Source organism: Propithecus coquereli, unplaced genomic scaffold (genome assembly GCF_000956105.1).
Source record: "Propithecus coquereli isolate 6110/MARCELLA unplaced genomic scaffold, Pcoq_1.0 Scaffold1, whole genome shotgun sequence".
Lineage (NCBI taxonomy): Eukaryota > Metazoa > Chordata > Mammalia > Primates > Indriidae > Propithecus > Propithecus coquereli.
Genome location: NW_012133857.1, coordinates 6,470,802 through 6,486,335, shown reverse-complemented (window position 1 = coordinate 6,486,335; position 15,534 = coordinate 6,470,802). Strand labels below are relative to the sequence as shown.

Genomic DNA, 15,534 nt, shown 5'->3' with positions numbered 1-15,534 from the left:
TTATGTGAAATTCAAACAGACTAAACATCAAGAATGTGTAAGGAACTCTGACCACTTAGTAATAAGACAATACAATTAAAAATGGGCAAAAATATGAATAGACACATCACAAAAGAAGATATACAAATGGCCAGTAAGCACATGAAAAGATGCTCAACATAACTAGTCAGCAGAGAAATGCAAATTAAAACCACATTGAGGTGGGCTATGGTGGTGAATGCTTGTAATCCCAGCACTTTGGGAGGCCAAGGTGGGAGGATTGCTTGAGGCCAGGTTTGAGACTAGCCTGGGCAACATAGTGAGACTCGTCTCTACAAAAAATTAAAAATTAGCCTGGCATGGTGATGTGTGCCTGTAGTCCCAGCTACTCAGGAGGCTGAGGCAGGAGGATTGCCTGAGCCCAGGAATGTGAGGTTGCTGTGAGCTATGGTTGCACCATTGTACTCTAGCCTGGATGACAGAGCACAACCCTGTTTCAAAAAAAAAAAACAACAACAACAAACACGCACACATTGAGATACTATTATATACCAATGAGAAAGACTATGATTTAGATTGACCATACTAAGTGTTGACAAGGATGGAGCAACTGAGACTCTCATACATTGGTGGGAATATAAAATGGAACAGCCACTCTGGAAATTGGTTTAACAATTTCTTACAAAGTTAAACATAAATTTACCATATAACCCAGCATTTTCACTTCTAGGTATTTACCCAAGAGAAATAAAATGTACATTCACACAAATACTTTCTCATACATGCATGTTCATAATGACTATATTCATAATAGCCCAAACTGGAAACAGCTCAGGTGTCCAGTAGCAGGTGAATGGATAAGCAAACCGTGGTTTATCTATATGATGTAATATTCCCCGGCAATGAAAGGGAATGAACTAATGATACACGCAACAATATGGGTGAATCTCAAAAAGGAAGTGCTGAGCAAAAAAGCCAGATGCAAAAGACTAACTACTATACGATTCCAGTTATATGAAATTCTAGAAAAGGCAAAACTGTAGTGAACATAAACAGACCAGAGTTTGCCTAGCATTGGGACTGACAGGGAGACTGACTGCAAAAGGGGTGAAAAGGAGCTTTTTGGGGTGATGAAAATGTTATTTCATGATGTTGTGGTGGTTTACACAGGTGAATATATTTGTCCAAACTCATTTGTACACATAGAGTATATTTTATTGCACATAAATTATACTTCAATAGAGCTGATTAAAAAGAAAACAGACAAAACTCATTTTCAATGGCAGAGGTCAGAATAATGGTCACCTTGGGGATAATTTCCTGGAGGAGGTACAAAGTAGCCTGCTCGGGGACTGGAAGTGCCCTATACCTTGATCTGGGTGGTCACCACAGGGGTGTGTATCTGTGGGAATATTCATTGAGCTGTATGCTCAGGATTTATGCACTTTACTGCATGTCAATTGTACCTCAATTTAAACAGAAAAAGAAGTAATGATGTCCAAGCCTCATTCCTAGGAAGTGGGATTTAGTTGGTCTGGGGGTGGGCCCAGGCATTATTATATTGTAGGAGTTCCTAGGGGGTTCTAGGTTCAGCCACAGTTGAGAGTCACTGATTTAAGGGACAGGCAAGGATCAAGTGTTGAGTCTGAGTGATGGAGACTAGTCTGATGCCACATGCAGTTTAGTGGCATACTCAGGGCTGGGGGAGGATGCTCAGCTCAGCTTTGGCTTTCAAATGATTTGACGTGAGTGTGGGGCTTCTGAGTTTCTGCATGGACACAATGCAAAGCTAAGCAGTAAACTCCGGGGGTGGGGGCTGCAGACAGGACTGACTGCTGAGCACTCTGTGTGGAGTTTACTGTAGCTCAGGCTGCTTTTCTGACTCCTAGGGCAAGATGGCAGCTGATGAAGGCTCACAGGACACTTTGCGGCTCCAGTTCAAGGCGATGCAGGAGATGCAGCACAAAAGGTTGCAGAAGCGGATGGAAAGAAAAAAGGAAAAGGAACTGAGCCTCAAAAGCAAAGTTGATGACGAAAAAGAGCCTTTGGAGGTCTCAGATGGCCTCAGCCTTCTACAGACAGGGGAGCAAAACTCAAAAAACAGCTTTGAGCAGAGGTAAATTCAAATGTGAACTCTCCTAGGAGCAATTGCAGGGAGGTAGAGAAGGATGGGGAGAAATGATTGCAGACATGGGTTGACTAGATGTGGGTTTATAAACTGAAAGGAGTTTTTACACAAAAGTTATTGAAGACTCTTGCATCTGATAGATCTGTGTTCCTATGGACATAATTTGATATGTTTTTAAAAATGATTTAAAGTCAAACTGAAAAATTTAAACTCATCAAGGTATAGTTTATTTGCTTGAATTTTCTTTTGCAGTCTCTCTTTCATGAAAACTGTGTTTGAGTTTCCAATCTGGTTGGCTCCAAATCAGTAGATGATCATTAGATGATCATTGCTCCAAATCTCATCTGGGGTCCTTCTCCTATGCCAATTTCCCTTTCCTGACGTATAACAACACATAAACATACTCTGTCCTAAAGAAGCTCTTGGTGGATTTTTTACAGTTTGTGGAAAAGTTGAAAGGCGTCCAGAATCTTCTCACTTCATTCTGAATTCAACAATGTTACACAGATACATATGGATTTATGCTGGTTTTTAGAAGCAGGAGTCTGTATTGAAACAAAATCTTCTACTAGTCATTTTGCTAAAAAAAAAAAAAAAAAAAATCACAACATGTTTCAAACGGTCTCTTTGCTTTTGATTTTGCCCAGAATCTATTTTCTCCATCTTCAAATTCTACTTTTTATGATTTCTCAGTTTTCAACATGTTCTACTTAAAATGCTAATTGGAAAAAAAGATTTCTCAATAATTGAAAAAATTTATGTGACTCCTAAATATTAGCTCTAAGTTATCCCAGACCTGTTTCCAAACGTCCTATCCCCAAATCAGAGAAACTGAAATTGGTAGAGACTTAAACCATTGGTGAAATAATTATAACAACAACAATAATAATTACTGTTACCTATAACTTATTTACTTCCCAAGCAGTTGTCTCCAGGGAGCCTGTTCTATGCCTAACATAGAAGTGATCACAGACCCATCAGTCATGTCTTAAAGTTCTGAAAAGAGCCTCCCAAGACAACTTGTAATATATAAAATCAACTACCTGTTCTAATTTTTTGTCAGATTTACCTGAAACCTAGAGAGCTAGCCTCAACTTAAGGCTTAGAAAATTCTTATTTGGTCTTTTAATACAGACACACGCACACATACCCCACAGAAACTATAACAAAATTTGTAAAATGCAGCTAAAGGGATAGAAGGAAATTTATAGCCTTAATTATAGTTGCATTTCACAAGTTTCGATATAACTTCTGTGATCAATCAATTCTAAATGCTTTATAATGCACATTATAATTTATTCCTAACCCATTAATAATTTAGGAGTGTATGTTTTTTTAGTTCCAAACATATAATGGGGTTGAGTTTTATTTATTTTATTTTTTGCTATTTTTAAATTATTGATTCCTAATATTAGTCAATTCCCATTAGAAAATATGGTCTGTATAATATCATTATTTGCAGTTTGCTAACATTGTCTTTGTACCCTCTAATAAATACATTTTTATGCATATTCCACAGATACTTGAAAGTAGTATGAATTCTCTGTGTGGGGGTTTTATGTAGCCTTCTGTTGAAGCCAGCTAATAAACAATGTTATTCAAACTTTCTTTCTCCTTTTACACTCGCACGTTTATGTGCTTAATCCCTCGGTTCTGAGAACAGTGTGTTAAAATCTGCTCATCTGTTCCCTTAATTTCTCTTTCCTTTTTTGTACAAACCAGTTCTTATCACCACCTAGTGCCCAACCCAGGTACAGCAAAGCTGGGCAGTGGAAGCTTGACCCCTGCCCACCTGGCCCTGTGAAGGAGCAGTAATTCCACCTTTGCCTTGTAGGGTGCTTGAAGATGAGATTGAACAGCTTCGAGATGAGCTCAGGGAAACAGTCGATGAAAATGGGAGGCTGTATAAGCTGCTGAAGGAAAGGGATTTTGAAATCAAACACCTCAAAAAGAAAATAGAAGAGGACAGATTTGCCTTCACAGGTAGCTCCACCATTGTTGTGACAGTCCTGGCCTTGCAGTCCAGGGACTTCAGGCAGGGCAAACAGCAGGTTCCAGAGGGCAGGTGCCCAAGAGAATGCCAAGGGTCACTTGTGGTCAAGCTTGTCCAGGTGAATCCTGGCAGTGAGGGAGAAGGGAGAGAAAGAGAGCAGGCCTAGGGAGGCCAGCACACCAGGAAATGGGAGCACAAGGATCAGCAAGGACAGTAGAGGCAGCAGACAAGCATCACAGGCAATGTCGGTGACCCAACTGGGACTCATGACAAGGGTTCTTCATCATGCTTGCAGCATGTTCAGTGGCCTGGCAGGATCCATTTCCTCTTGGTGCTTTGGCTCAGATGTTATCCTAGACATTAAAAAAGCCCCAGTAGAGGCAGATGTTAACTCTACAGCACCTGCGGTTGCTGCTCCAGAAGGGTAGAGGAAACAGGGAAGTTGCCTGTTCTAGGAGGATTTCCTGGGACTCAACCATTCTCAGCAGGGCTTAGGCTCTACATTGGCTCTGTTGGTGGAGACCTTGACCCCATGAGTCTGGTGAGGACCTTGGTTTTATGAGCCTAGGGATGACCTCGGCCCTGTGGGTATGAGCTGGACAATGACCTTAGCCCTGCAGGTACGAGCTGAACATTGGCTCTGTGGTTATGAGTTTGACTTGGCCCTGTGGATCTGGTGGGGAGCTTGGCCCTGATTGTGCTCTGCTACGTGTACACCAGTTGAGCAATTTCCAGGTGGCTAATAAACCAAAAAGTAGATGTCATCAACCACAGAGAGCAACAGGGCTGACCCAGCATCTGCCAGTGTGTCTGTCCGTGAGAGTAAATGCTTTTGAGGGCAGGTATACCCATAGGACCAAAGCTCCGCTCAGTCAGTGCTGAATTAAAAAGCACGGGGAATTTGGTATCCTAAAGGCTCTTGGTGGCCTAATGCACCTCCCTCCATTCCTTGGCCTTTTCTAAAACAAAAACCACACTGAAGACAAGGCTTTGTGTTGTGAGGAAAAGACACACTCAGCCTGGCTCAGGCTGAGGCTGTGAAAGTTGGGCAGCTTGCACGTTTGTAAGCTGTAGAGAAGCTGATGGGCTCCAGGGGGAGCAGGAGATACATCTCCACCCCGCAGACCTGGGAGACGGACCTGGGGCTATTCCCTCCTCCCAGCCTCGCCTGTTGTTCTCTCTCTCTCACTCTCTGCCAATTTACAGACTTGTTCATGGCCTCATCTGACTGCCAACTCTCACTCTCCCTGAAAACTGCTTAAACCCAGTCCTCACTCTGAAGCCACCGTTTCTGATTTCCAACCTCACGTTTGCGGAGAAAAGTCTGACTGACCCATTTATGTTTTTAAACCGTGCCACAAGTGACAGGCTACTCACACTGATGGATTGGTTTTCTTTGGCTGGATTTTTAGTGATTGCTCTAGTTTTTTATTTGTTTACTGTATTTCTTCATACAGTTTTTTAGTGATTACAAAATACAGACCTTTTCACAGTCTATGTGAAGTGGAATGTAGAAACTCCACCACCCTTTACCCTCCCCCTTATATTGCAGTTTTTATGTGCATTACATCTATTTATTGAAAATTCCATAAGATGATGTTATAATTTTTGCTTTCAACCATTCTACATATTTTAAAGAACTTAAAGAGGCAAAAATAGTCCATGATAGGTATCCAGATATTTTGCATTTCTGTGCCTGCCCCTTCACTGCTGCCTCCACTCACCACAGGGCTGCAGCTTCAAGAGTGGGGCTTGCCTGGAGACAGGGCTGGGAGAGAATAGGAAAAAAAAAAGAGGATGTCCCCCATTCTGGGACGCCCTTCCTGCTTTTTGGACCAGAGAGGCCTTCTCTTGGATCTCTTTCTGATGGCTGCTTTGAGAATCTGTGCTGCTTCTGAGTCCTGGGAGGAAATCCTAATCCAGGAAATGCACCACTGGCCCATTTGTACTAGATCTGGTTTCCTTCCCCGCTATACTTGCTAACATTGACTTTCAGCACCCTCAGACGGCTGCTCTGCACATCCTGTCCAGGGTTTTAGGTTGCACTCAGTGAGAGAGATAGGGTGGAGGGTGTTTACTCCGTCTTAACCAGAACCTCTGCTGAAATTGTGTTTCTTTGACTGCTAGCATTGATGATTTTCCCAGTGATCCCTTAATATCCCTTAATTAATATCCCTTAATTTCCTCCCACGTAGCCTATTCAAGCAGCCAAGTGTGCCATCTTGGTGCTGAATGGTGCCTCCTCTAGATGCTCCCAGGCTGCCAGTCTGTTCCGAACCCTTTCTCTCGGGCGTCCTTGTCCTCTGCAGCAGACATGAGGCTCCCAGGGCTGCTACTCCTAGTTGCCCTACTCACTGCCTTGCCCAGGCCAGCAGGAGCAAGCCTGGGCTGAGGTGATTGAAAAATCATCAAGTGCCTCTGTTTGCTTGCTACCAGTTGTCACCCTCCATCTTGTTCTGAGGCATGTCATAGTCATGTTAAAAAGTAGGGCTAGAGGCTGGGCGTGGTGGCTCACGCCTGTAATCCTAGCACTCTGGGAGGCTGAGGCGGGCGGATTGTTTGAGCTCAGGAGTTCGAAACCAGCCTGAGCAAGAGCGAGACCCCGTCTCTACTAAAAATAGAAAGAAATTAATCAGACAACTAAAAATATATAGAAAAAATTAGCCAGGCATGGTGGCGCGTGCCTGTAGTCCCAGCTACTCGGGAGGCTGAGGCAGAAGGATCACTTGAGCCCAGCAGTTTGAAGTTGCTGTGAGCTAGGCTGACACCACAGCACTCTAGCCTGGGCAACAGAGTGAGACTCTGTCTCAAAAAAAAAAAAAAAAATGTAGGGCTAGAGGCTGGGTAATCCTAGAACTTTGGGAGGCTGAGGCAGGAGGATTGCTTGAGGCCAGCAGTTTGGGACCAGCCTAAGCAAGAGCAGGACTCCATCACAACAAGAAAAATAGTGAAAATTAGCCGGATGTGGTGGCATGTGCCTGTAGTCCCAGCTACTCAGGAGGCTGAGGCAGGAGGATCGCTTGAGCCCAGGAGTTAGAGGTTGCTGTGAGCTATGATGATGCCACTGCATTCTAGCCAGGGTGACAGAGTAAGACTCTGTCTCCAAAAAAAAAAAAAAGTAAGGCTAAAAAGCAGGACTGCAGGTTACTCACTGCAGGAGTGTCAGAAGCATTCAGGGAACTTGCAGACCATCTGACCAAGTCTGCCAGTGCACAGATGGGAGATACACTCCTGAGAGGGCAGAGGACTGCCAAGGTCACCCGGCTAGTCAGTGGCCACGCTGGGCTAGCTCCACTGCCTGCCTTGGGTACGCCCCACCCCATGCGACTTCCCCCATTCCCAGCCCTCCAGCCGCCCCTCCCACAGCCTCCTTCCCTTGATGTTCCTCAATACTCCAAGCACATTCCAACCTCCGCCTAGAACACTCTTCCTGGTTGAGAACACTCTTGTTCGTGGCTTGAACCCTCGCTTCATTCATTCAGTCTTCTGTTCACACATTGCCTCCCCGGGGAGGCCTTTCCCGACCACCGCATCTATTATGAAGTAGCGTCTCTGCCATCACTCTCATCCCCTTGCCCAGCTTCCGTTTATTTCCTGGCACTTATTCCTCACAGAAGTTATAATACACATTGAGTTCTTTGGTTTTTTATTATCTGTCTCCACTACTAGAATGTAAACTCCATGAGTCTTTTTTACTCACCACTGCATCCCTAACACCGAGAGGTCCGGCTCTTGGGAGAATCTCAGTAAATATTTGCTAAATGAATGTGTGCATTAGTATTGGTTCGCTGTTACCACAGAATTCTCTACAAGAAACAACCCATGATCTCGGCAGCATTCTTCAGTAAGCGTTTATTTCGCTTAAGTGTCCGGGGGGTGGTTGGGATTGGCTGATCTGGGCCAGGCTTGGCTAGGGTGGTTCAGCTTTGTTCCACCGTATAGCTCTTCTTCTTCTTGAGAGCAGCTGGCTGACCTGGATGTGTTCTTCTGTGGAAAGGGCATAAGCAGACACAAGGAGTTGAACTGCACAGGTGCTTTTCAAGCCTCTACCTGTACCTTATCTCTTAGCATGCCATTGGCCAAAGCAAGTCACATGGCTGAGCCCAGAGTCAGGCAGGCATCGAAGGATTGAGGGGACTACACCCTACTCACTGGAGGGCACAGCAAAATTGGAGGGAATAGGATGTGGATGTGTAACCCTACCCCTGGGGATGGCATAAAGCATTGGAGCATTAAACCAGCTTCCCGCAGAATCAAAACTCTGCTTTCTGGTTTTATAATTTTCTTAGAACATACTTGAACTTCTAAGTGACTGCATTTCCACTCATCAGAGTTGGGTCCCAGGGCTTCTAGGTGTATGGTGACCCTCCTGAGCCTCTGCCCCTTCGTGAGTGTCCACACCAAGCAGCTCTAGCTTGTAAAACCCAGTGCTATTGGTAGTGTGGCATGAGTTTGATGTGCAGGCCTGGGTTTTCAACTGACCTCACTGTTTCTTTCATTTTAGGGACAGCTGGTATGGCTGGCGATATGGTTGCCACCAAAATTGTCGAGCTGTCCAAAAAGAACCGGGTGCTGATGGCAGAGTCAGAGGGTGCGAAAACCAAAATGAAGCAGCTGACCAATCGCATCCAGGAGCTGGAGCGGGAAGTGAGGGCCTTGGTCATTCTTCCTCTCGAGGGGACTCCAGCACGTACAAGAGGGAACCTACCTAGCTTCTCCTTATATAGCTGGACGAGCTGAGGCTGGAAGGCTAAGGAGCTTTCTCAAGTCACACAGTATGTGGAGGTGCTGGATTTCAGATCCAGTTCTGTTGCCTTCCAACAGGCTTCTCAGTGTCTCTGACCCTGTCTCTTCGTCTGAAATCTGTAGTTCCTTTATTCTCCACCTCCTGGGCTGTTATTAGAACTCCAGGAGACAGATGATGGCTGCAGCATTATTATTTATTAAGCTGTTAGTGAATCCTTGGGCTGCTCTCACAGTGCGTTTGGGGAGTGGGGAAGACAATCAATTAAACTCTCTCCCATCCCAGAGCAGTTTATAAAGGAAAATTTTTCCATTACTGATGCTAAAGTAAACTGCAAGGACAAACCACCATGACAGGTAACCACACACCCAACAGCACCAGAGCACTTCCCTTGCGCTGGTCAATTGCTGAGCAGAATTAAATATTAAGTGCAAGGTTTGCTTTTTCAGCTGCAGACATCCCTGGCCAGGCTGCCAGCCAAGGGGGCCACCGACACGGGAGCCAAGCCACCAAGGGTCCAGATGGGAGACAGAGCCTCGGTATGAATTCTCTTCCGTGCTGGGAAGTCTGGGAGGCAGACTTGGCCGGGGCCTCCCCTCCGCAGGAGTATAGGTACCTCTGCTCGGGGTCCATCCCCACCCCATTGCTGAGTCAGGGGCCTGTTGTCTACGGTCGCAGCCCCCTCAGAACAGGGAACGGTACCGAGTCTGTGGCCTGAGCCCAGGAATGCCCTAGTGGAGGCCAGGGAGGGTCTGGCTCTGATTCGGTCCCCAGAGAGGTAAACTAGGAGGAGCCTGAGAACCCCAGAACCCTAGAACTTCAGGACCAGGAGGGAAGACGTGGTCCAGCTGGCCTGCTCTCAGCCCAGCCATCTCCTTTACAGCATCCTCACTGGGGAGACATCCAGCCTCCACCCTCCCCCAGGGACAGGGACCTCGCTACTGCCCAGGGGGGCCCTGTTCCCTATGGGGCAGTTCACACTGTGAGGAGCTCCAAACCCACAGAGTAAAAGTGACTATTGGCCATGGAGACTCGTGGCCCAGATCCCATTTTACTAAGGAGTGAGCAGTCCATGAAACCCGGGAGGCAGGACTGCAGCTCCATGAAAGGAAGGCAGTCTGACGCAGTGGGTTGGCTTGTTGGCTTGTCCCCAGGCCAGACAATAAACAGCATAAGTCTCAAGAACATTCCAGGAGGCATTGCCAGGGGTTTTCTTGTTAAGCCAAGCCAGCTGGTGACAGAAGGAGCCAAGCCCCCGGACTCCCAGTTCAGTGCTCCTCTTCCAGCCCCAACTCCCCGTTGCCTGTGCCTCAGGACCAGAGCACCCCTTGCCTGTCTTGAGGAGAGTCCGGTTCTCGGTGTGCGGTCGTGGGCCACTGAGTTTCCAGGGGTGACTGTGTCTCCTTAAGGCCAGTCTTGTGTGAACCTGTCCCGTCACTGGGGCTGGACCGAGTGTTCTTCACGGCCTTTCTTGGCTCCGGGGGGCATCACTAAGCTGCCCCTGGTTTCTCCAGTGTGTTGAGCACCTCCATGTCCCCAACTAGAGCTACCTTGCATGGGAAACTGCTTGTTTAGTCACTTGCTGAGCCTGATGGAATTTTCTGAGACCTGTGACACAGGGAATCAAACACAAGGGCTCTGTCCTTAGGGAGTCCAGGGCGGGGAACAAGTAGCCGTTTGAAGGAAGGATATGGACAGGGCCTTCAGAGACAGCCGCAGGGCTCTGAGTTCACAAAGGTAGTACACCCTCCACCTGCGGCAGCTGGCAAGAGGGTGCAGGAAGGTGTCCTTGAGGTGGGTCTTTCTGGAGCGGAGGCTGGGGAAGGGCCTTCCAGGAGGAACAGTGCGAGCCCGGGCACAGAGGCCAGGAAGCACTAAACGTCCCAATTCGGTTTGCTTAACTAGGTGGCAGCTGGATAACATTTGGCGGCAGCCCAGAGCCCAGAGGGGGGAAAAGGGAATACAAGCCGAAAAGAGCTGGGGTGGGGTCACCCTCGGAGGGAGACCTTAAATGGCAGCTGGAGCAGGAGTTTTGACTTTATTCTGTGGCCACAGGGAGCCTGGGAGGTTTCTGCTAAAAGAGCGTGTGCCGGGCTCCAAGTCTCAGTTCATCGGCACCACATGGCATCTTCTGACCAGAGCGAGAGCAAAAGCAATGCTCCCCTTCATTGGACTGCTCAGGGTGGCCCGAGCCCAAGCCACACTCCAGAGGCCTGCAGCCCCCGCACCCATTCTGGCCCCGACCTTCAAAGCACGCACATTCCGGAGTGGAGCTGAAACCCGCCCCGCCGCGTGGGGTTTTAGGAGGCTGTGGAATGAGGGCATTGGCATTATCTGCTCCCCATGGGCTGCATTTCAGTTGCTCCATCAAAGAAAATAGCCCGAGGGAGTGACAGGAGTGTGCCCACACCCAGGTCCTCCACAAAGCCTGTGGAATTTCACTCTGGGCAGAAAGAGCTCTGAAACAGCTGGGAGGTCTGCTGAGCCCTGCTGCCCAGGCCAGGAGGATGGAGCCCGGCCCAGGCCTCTCCAGAGCACCATCTGGCTGCCACCTCTTTGCCACCTGCCCACCCAGCGCATCTCCCTCCACCAGAACCTGCCCCAGACAGCACTGTTTACATGCATTGTCCTGTCAACCCTCATAGGTACCCTGGAGGTTGGCATTATATACCCCCATTTTACGGATGAGAAAATGAGGCTTGGGGAGGACATCATTGCCTGGGTTCTAGATCCAGATCAAATCCGAATGCTCTTTCCACGCTCTAAGCAGCTCTAAGAGATGCTGCAGGGTCACGGCGGCCACGTGGGATGCTTGTGTACTGCCACCTGAGGTGTCGACAGCTGTGGGAGTAAATGAGCTGTTAGGACCACTGGAGCTCATGGCACCGAAGATCTGAGAGGCTGGGGAGTGTTGCTTCCCACCCCAGGGCAAAGCCAAAGCCACACATTTAGCAGGATACAAGACAGGGACCCCATTGGGAACAGGGATGGCAAACAAGAGGAAGGACACAGAAAAAAATATGCTAATAAAAGGATGTACTTATGCTTCACATAAGTTCCTAGTTTGCAAATTTTGTTCACACTTTATTCTCTTTAGCCTGATGGTGGTGCCGTGAGGAAGCAAGACAGGGAAGTATTTTTGTACCCATTCCGTAGATGAGGCAACTAGATGAGGCCAGGGTTTCGGGGCCACGTGTCCATGTCTGGTTTCTTTAACCAGTGGTTTTCAGCTGGGCTGCCCAAAGCCTCTGGGGTCCATGGAACTTCCCAGACACAGTCTGCTCGGATCTGTCTCTCACACTAGCATTCACAGGAAATTCTGTTTGCGCACGCTAAGGAAAGGTAAGGAAGCCATTGTAGTCCCAGCCCTGTGTCCTGGAAGTCCAGCCCACTTGGCCGCTGGGCAGGAGCACAGGGCCAGCATCATTGCCTGATGGGATGCCCAGCCCACCAGCCAGCGTTCCTGCTGCCTTGGTTAGCAGCAGCGTTAGCAGCAGCTTAAGTTGGGGGAATCAGCCAGGGCAAGGGAGGGGCCAGGGTCTAATCTCACCTATGCCACCTGCTGTGTACCCCAAGGCAGGTTACTTCCCCTCTCTGGACCTTATCTTCATCACTATGGAAGGGGTTTGAATGGGCTGACTTTGCAGGTCCCTTTAATGCCAGACTTCTGGGAGTCTCAGGAATGTCTGCTGAAGACAGAGAAATGGTCAGCCCATTTAAGAAAAATTTGCATCCAGATAGTTTAAATCAAACATTATTTTTTTAAAAAGACATCGCGAAGAGTTTCAATAGGCAGTTTCATCATTGTTGCAATTCTTCAAGCCACAGAGACAGAGTGTTTGGGGATTAAACTGGATCCTTATTTCTGTTCATTGAGCACTGCCAGGAAAGGGAACCCAAGGCCCCTCAGCTGCCAGAGACAGGTTCAGGCTGACAGTTCCGAGAGAGGGAGGCCCTGATTTAGGGTGGTCCTGTAGCCCTCCTGCCAAGCCAGGGTTGCCTTCTGTGAATGATCTAGTTTCCTCTCTATTCTGAGTGAAGATGTATTAGCTATGATGCCGATCTCTGACGCAGCAGAGAGCCCACACCCAGGAAGTGTCTGGGAGGTGCTTCACCTCTGTGGCCGCAGCATGCATCGCAAGTGCACGCACAAGACTCTGAGCAAAGGGCTCGGCCCCGAAGTTGAGCTGCTAGGATTCAAATCCATCCTCCACCTTTACTAACCAGGTAGCCCAAGCTGAAGGGACTTACGTGCCACCAGCCTCCATTTTGCATGTAGAAGGGACTGACAATAAACCCATGTCACAAAGGTTTGTGAGGGTTAAATGAGTTACTCCACACCAAGCACTTAGCACAGTGCCTGGCATTTACTTGCATAAATGGGGGCTGTGATTATTATTTAGACAACAAGTGACTGCTTTCTCTCCTGTCCTTCCCAACCAGCTGGAGACCCCAGAGGTGAAAGCCCTGCAGGACAGGCTGGCGGCCACCAACCTAAAGATGAGTGACCTCCGCAACCAGATCCAGTCTGTGAAGCAGGAGCTGCGGATGGCCCAGAAGGTCTTTCAGAGCCAGGGCTCAGGGCTTCTTGCATGGCTGGGGCTGGGCCTGGGAAGAGCACAGCTGGCACAATGGGCCCCATTCAGTGAGCAGAGCAAACATATGCTCAGCCCTGTGAACATCCTGCTGGCTCTGGGTCAGGCGCTAGATCTGGTAACTTCCTTCCCCCGGCCCTTGGTACAGACCCATTTGGTGAGCAGGGTCGCTGGCTGCCTGAGGGTGCCTGCCCGGCGCTGGGCTGAGGAGGACAGCGCCATCCACCTAGGGAGAGGTGGATAAGCCTTCTCTGCACCACCTGTGCCCCGGTAGATCCTGGGTCTCCCTTTACTATGGCACCTCTGACTGGGAAGCCTGCCAACACCTGTCTCCTGCTCTCTTCTGTCTGTAACATTAGAAAATGAATAGGTTGTGTGCTAAAGGCCCCTTTCGAAAGAAAATGCTCAGACTTGGGACACAGGCCCAGCTGGTATGTTATTTATTTTTATTTACATAGTGAATTCTCTGGCATTTGTCTTCCCTGCTGGAACCACTCAGACTGGCCAAGATTTCCAAAACAGTGTTCTATTGTGGAAACAAGCACCAGAGACTTGGTATGCTGGATCAGGTTTCTGTGACAGGCTTCAGAGGGGCCCAAGTCACAAGCTGGGGTATCTTGTTTCTGCCTCAGAGCCCTGGGGTGCGGCCTGAATACTGCATTTCCACAGCCACAAAGCCGGGCCCTTCTCGATCCGCAGCGTCCCCAGTTGACATGCCGCAGCTTCCTTCTTGCTGCACTCAGACGACCACTTGTTCCTGGCTTTTCACAGGGGCACGGCCCTGTGGCAACATACTTCCTGTGGCCATGCAGAATTATCTTAGTTCTAGGTGACAAGTGAACAGGTGAGGAGGTGTTGGTCAGAGTAGGGGTTCGCTCATCCCAGAATACATCAAGAGCAAGGGGCCCTATCTGGGCATTTCTGGCAGTTTCTCGGCTGCTCTAAGCATTGCCAAGAAATATTGGGGATGTTGTGTTTGCTACTTTCCCAGGGAGAGCTGAACGTGGTAAACTGATCTTTGAGGGCTGTGCCCTGAGGCAGGAGGAAGATTGTGTGGGTGAAGGCTGAGCCCTCTGGGGACCCCACGCACCCAGCGCTGCCTGTGGATACACAACAGCATTAGGAGTGGGGCGGAGCCCTCTCTCCTGGCCGCACTGACGGCCCTGCTTTATTCAGGTTTTGGCCAGTGAGGTTGGGGAAGACATCAATGTCCAGCAGCTCCTGTCCTCGCCAGGGACCTGGAGGGGTCGGGCTCAACAAATTCTTGTTTTGCAGAGCAAGGTGAGTACGTCATCAGACTTCTCCTGATCTTGAATAAAGTAATCAAAAATGCCCCAGAAAGACGTGCACTGCCCACATCGGAGACTTAAGCATACAGAGCCCAAAAGAGACCTTTAGGTCCTGCAGAACACACTTGCAGGGCTGTTGTTTTTACCTTCTCCCCAGCCAGCCTGATTTCAATTTGTTATTTAATGAAGAAGCACTTATATAATACTTACCACATGCCAGGCTCTGGAGCTTAACAAATGCCAGTGCCTTTGGTTTGATTTATTTTACTCCAGGCATATTTTTCCCCTAGTTTCCGTAAATTTGCGTGACTGTTGTAATTGTAGGCTTTTTCCAGTTTTGTCCAGATGCTTGTAGTTTTTTGAAAGTTTTAACTGCCCAACAAAAACTTAGCCTTGTCTCCGTCTTTATTTTTGCATGTCTGGGAGCATACCAAAAGCGGCTAAGAGCAGGGCCTCCGAGGCCTGGCTGCTTAGATTCAAATCCCAGCTCTCCACTCGCCAGCTTGTGACGTCAAGCAAGTTCCTTCCTCTCTGTGCCTCAGACTCCTCATCTGTATAAGGGGGATAATAACAGTTCCCACCCCACAGGGCTGTGGGGAAAACTGCATGAGTCAGTATCTATAAAGCACTCAGTATGGTGTCTGGCACGGAGGAAGCACTGGACAAAGGTTAGCTGCGATTATTTTCCCCTTTTGCCTCCAAACTGAGAAACACATGAGAAGGTGTGTGCATTCCACTATTCACCAAACACATCACCTTCATTCCCAGAACTTCAAGGGCCAGGGTTCCTGGGTGGCTTTTATCCT

The 15,534-nt window shown here is 48.3% G+C and overlaps 1 protein-coding gene across 1 annotated transcript in view; it reads left to right on the top strand.

The window, feature by feature from the left end:
* The first annotated feature begins 1,874 nt into the window (after positions 1–1,874).
* Positions 1,875–15,534, top strand: part of CCDC13 (coiled-coil domain containing 13) — a 40,097-nt gene continuing 26,437 nt past the window's right edge. The window contains exons 1-6 of the mRNA XM_012638291.1: positions 1,875–2,095; positions 3,942–4,090; positions 8,605–8,747; positions 9,294–9,383; positions 13,288–13,404; positions 14,616–14,720. Of these exons, the coding sequence (XP_012493745.1) occupies positions 1,875–2,095; positions 3,942–4,090; positions 8,605–8,747; positions 9,294–9,383; positions 13,288–13,404; positions 14,616–14,720 (825 nt within the window). The remainder of the gene's footprint in view (positions 2,096–3,941; positions 4,091–8,604; positions 8,748–9,293; positions 9,384–13,287; positions 13,405–14,615; positions 14,721–15,534) is intronic.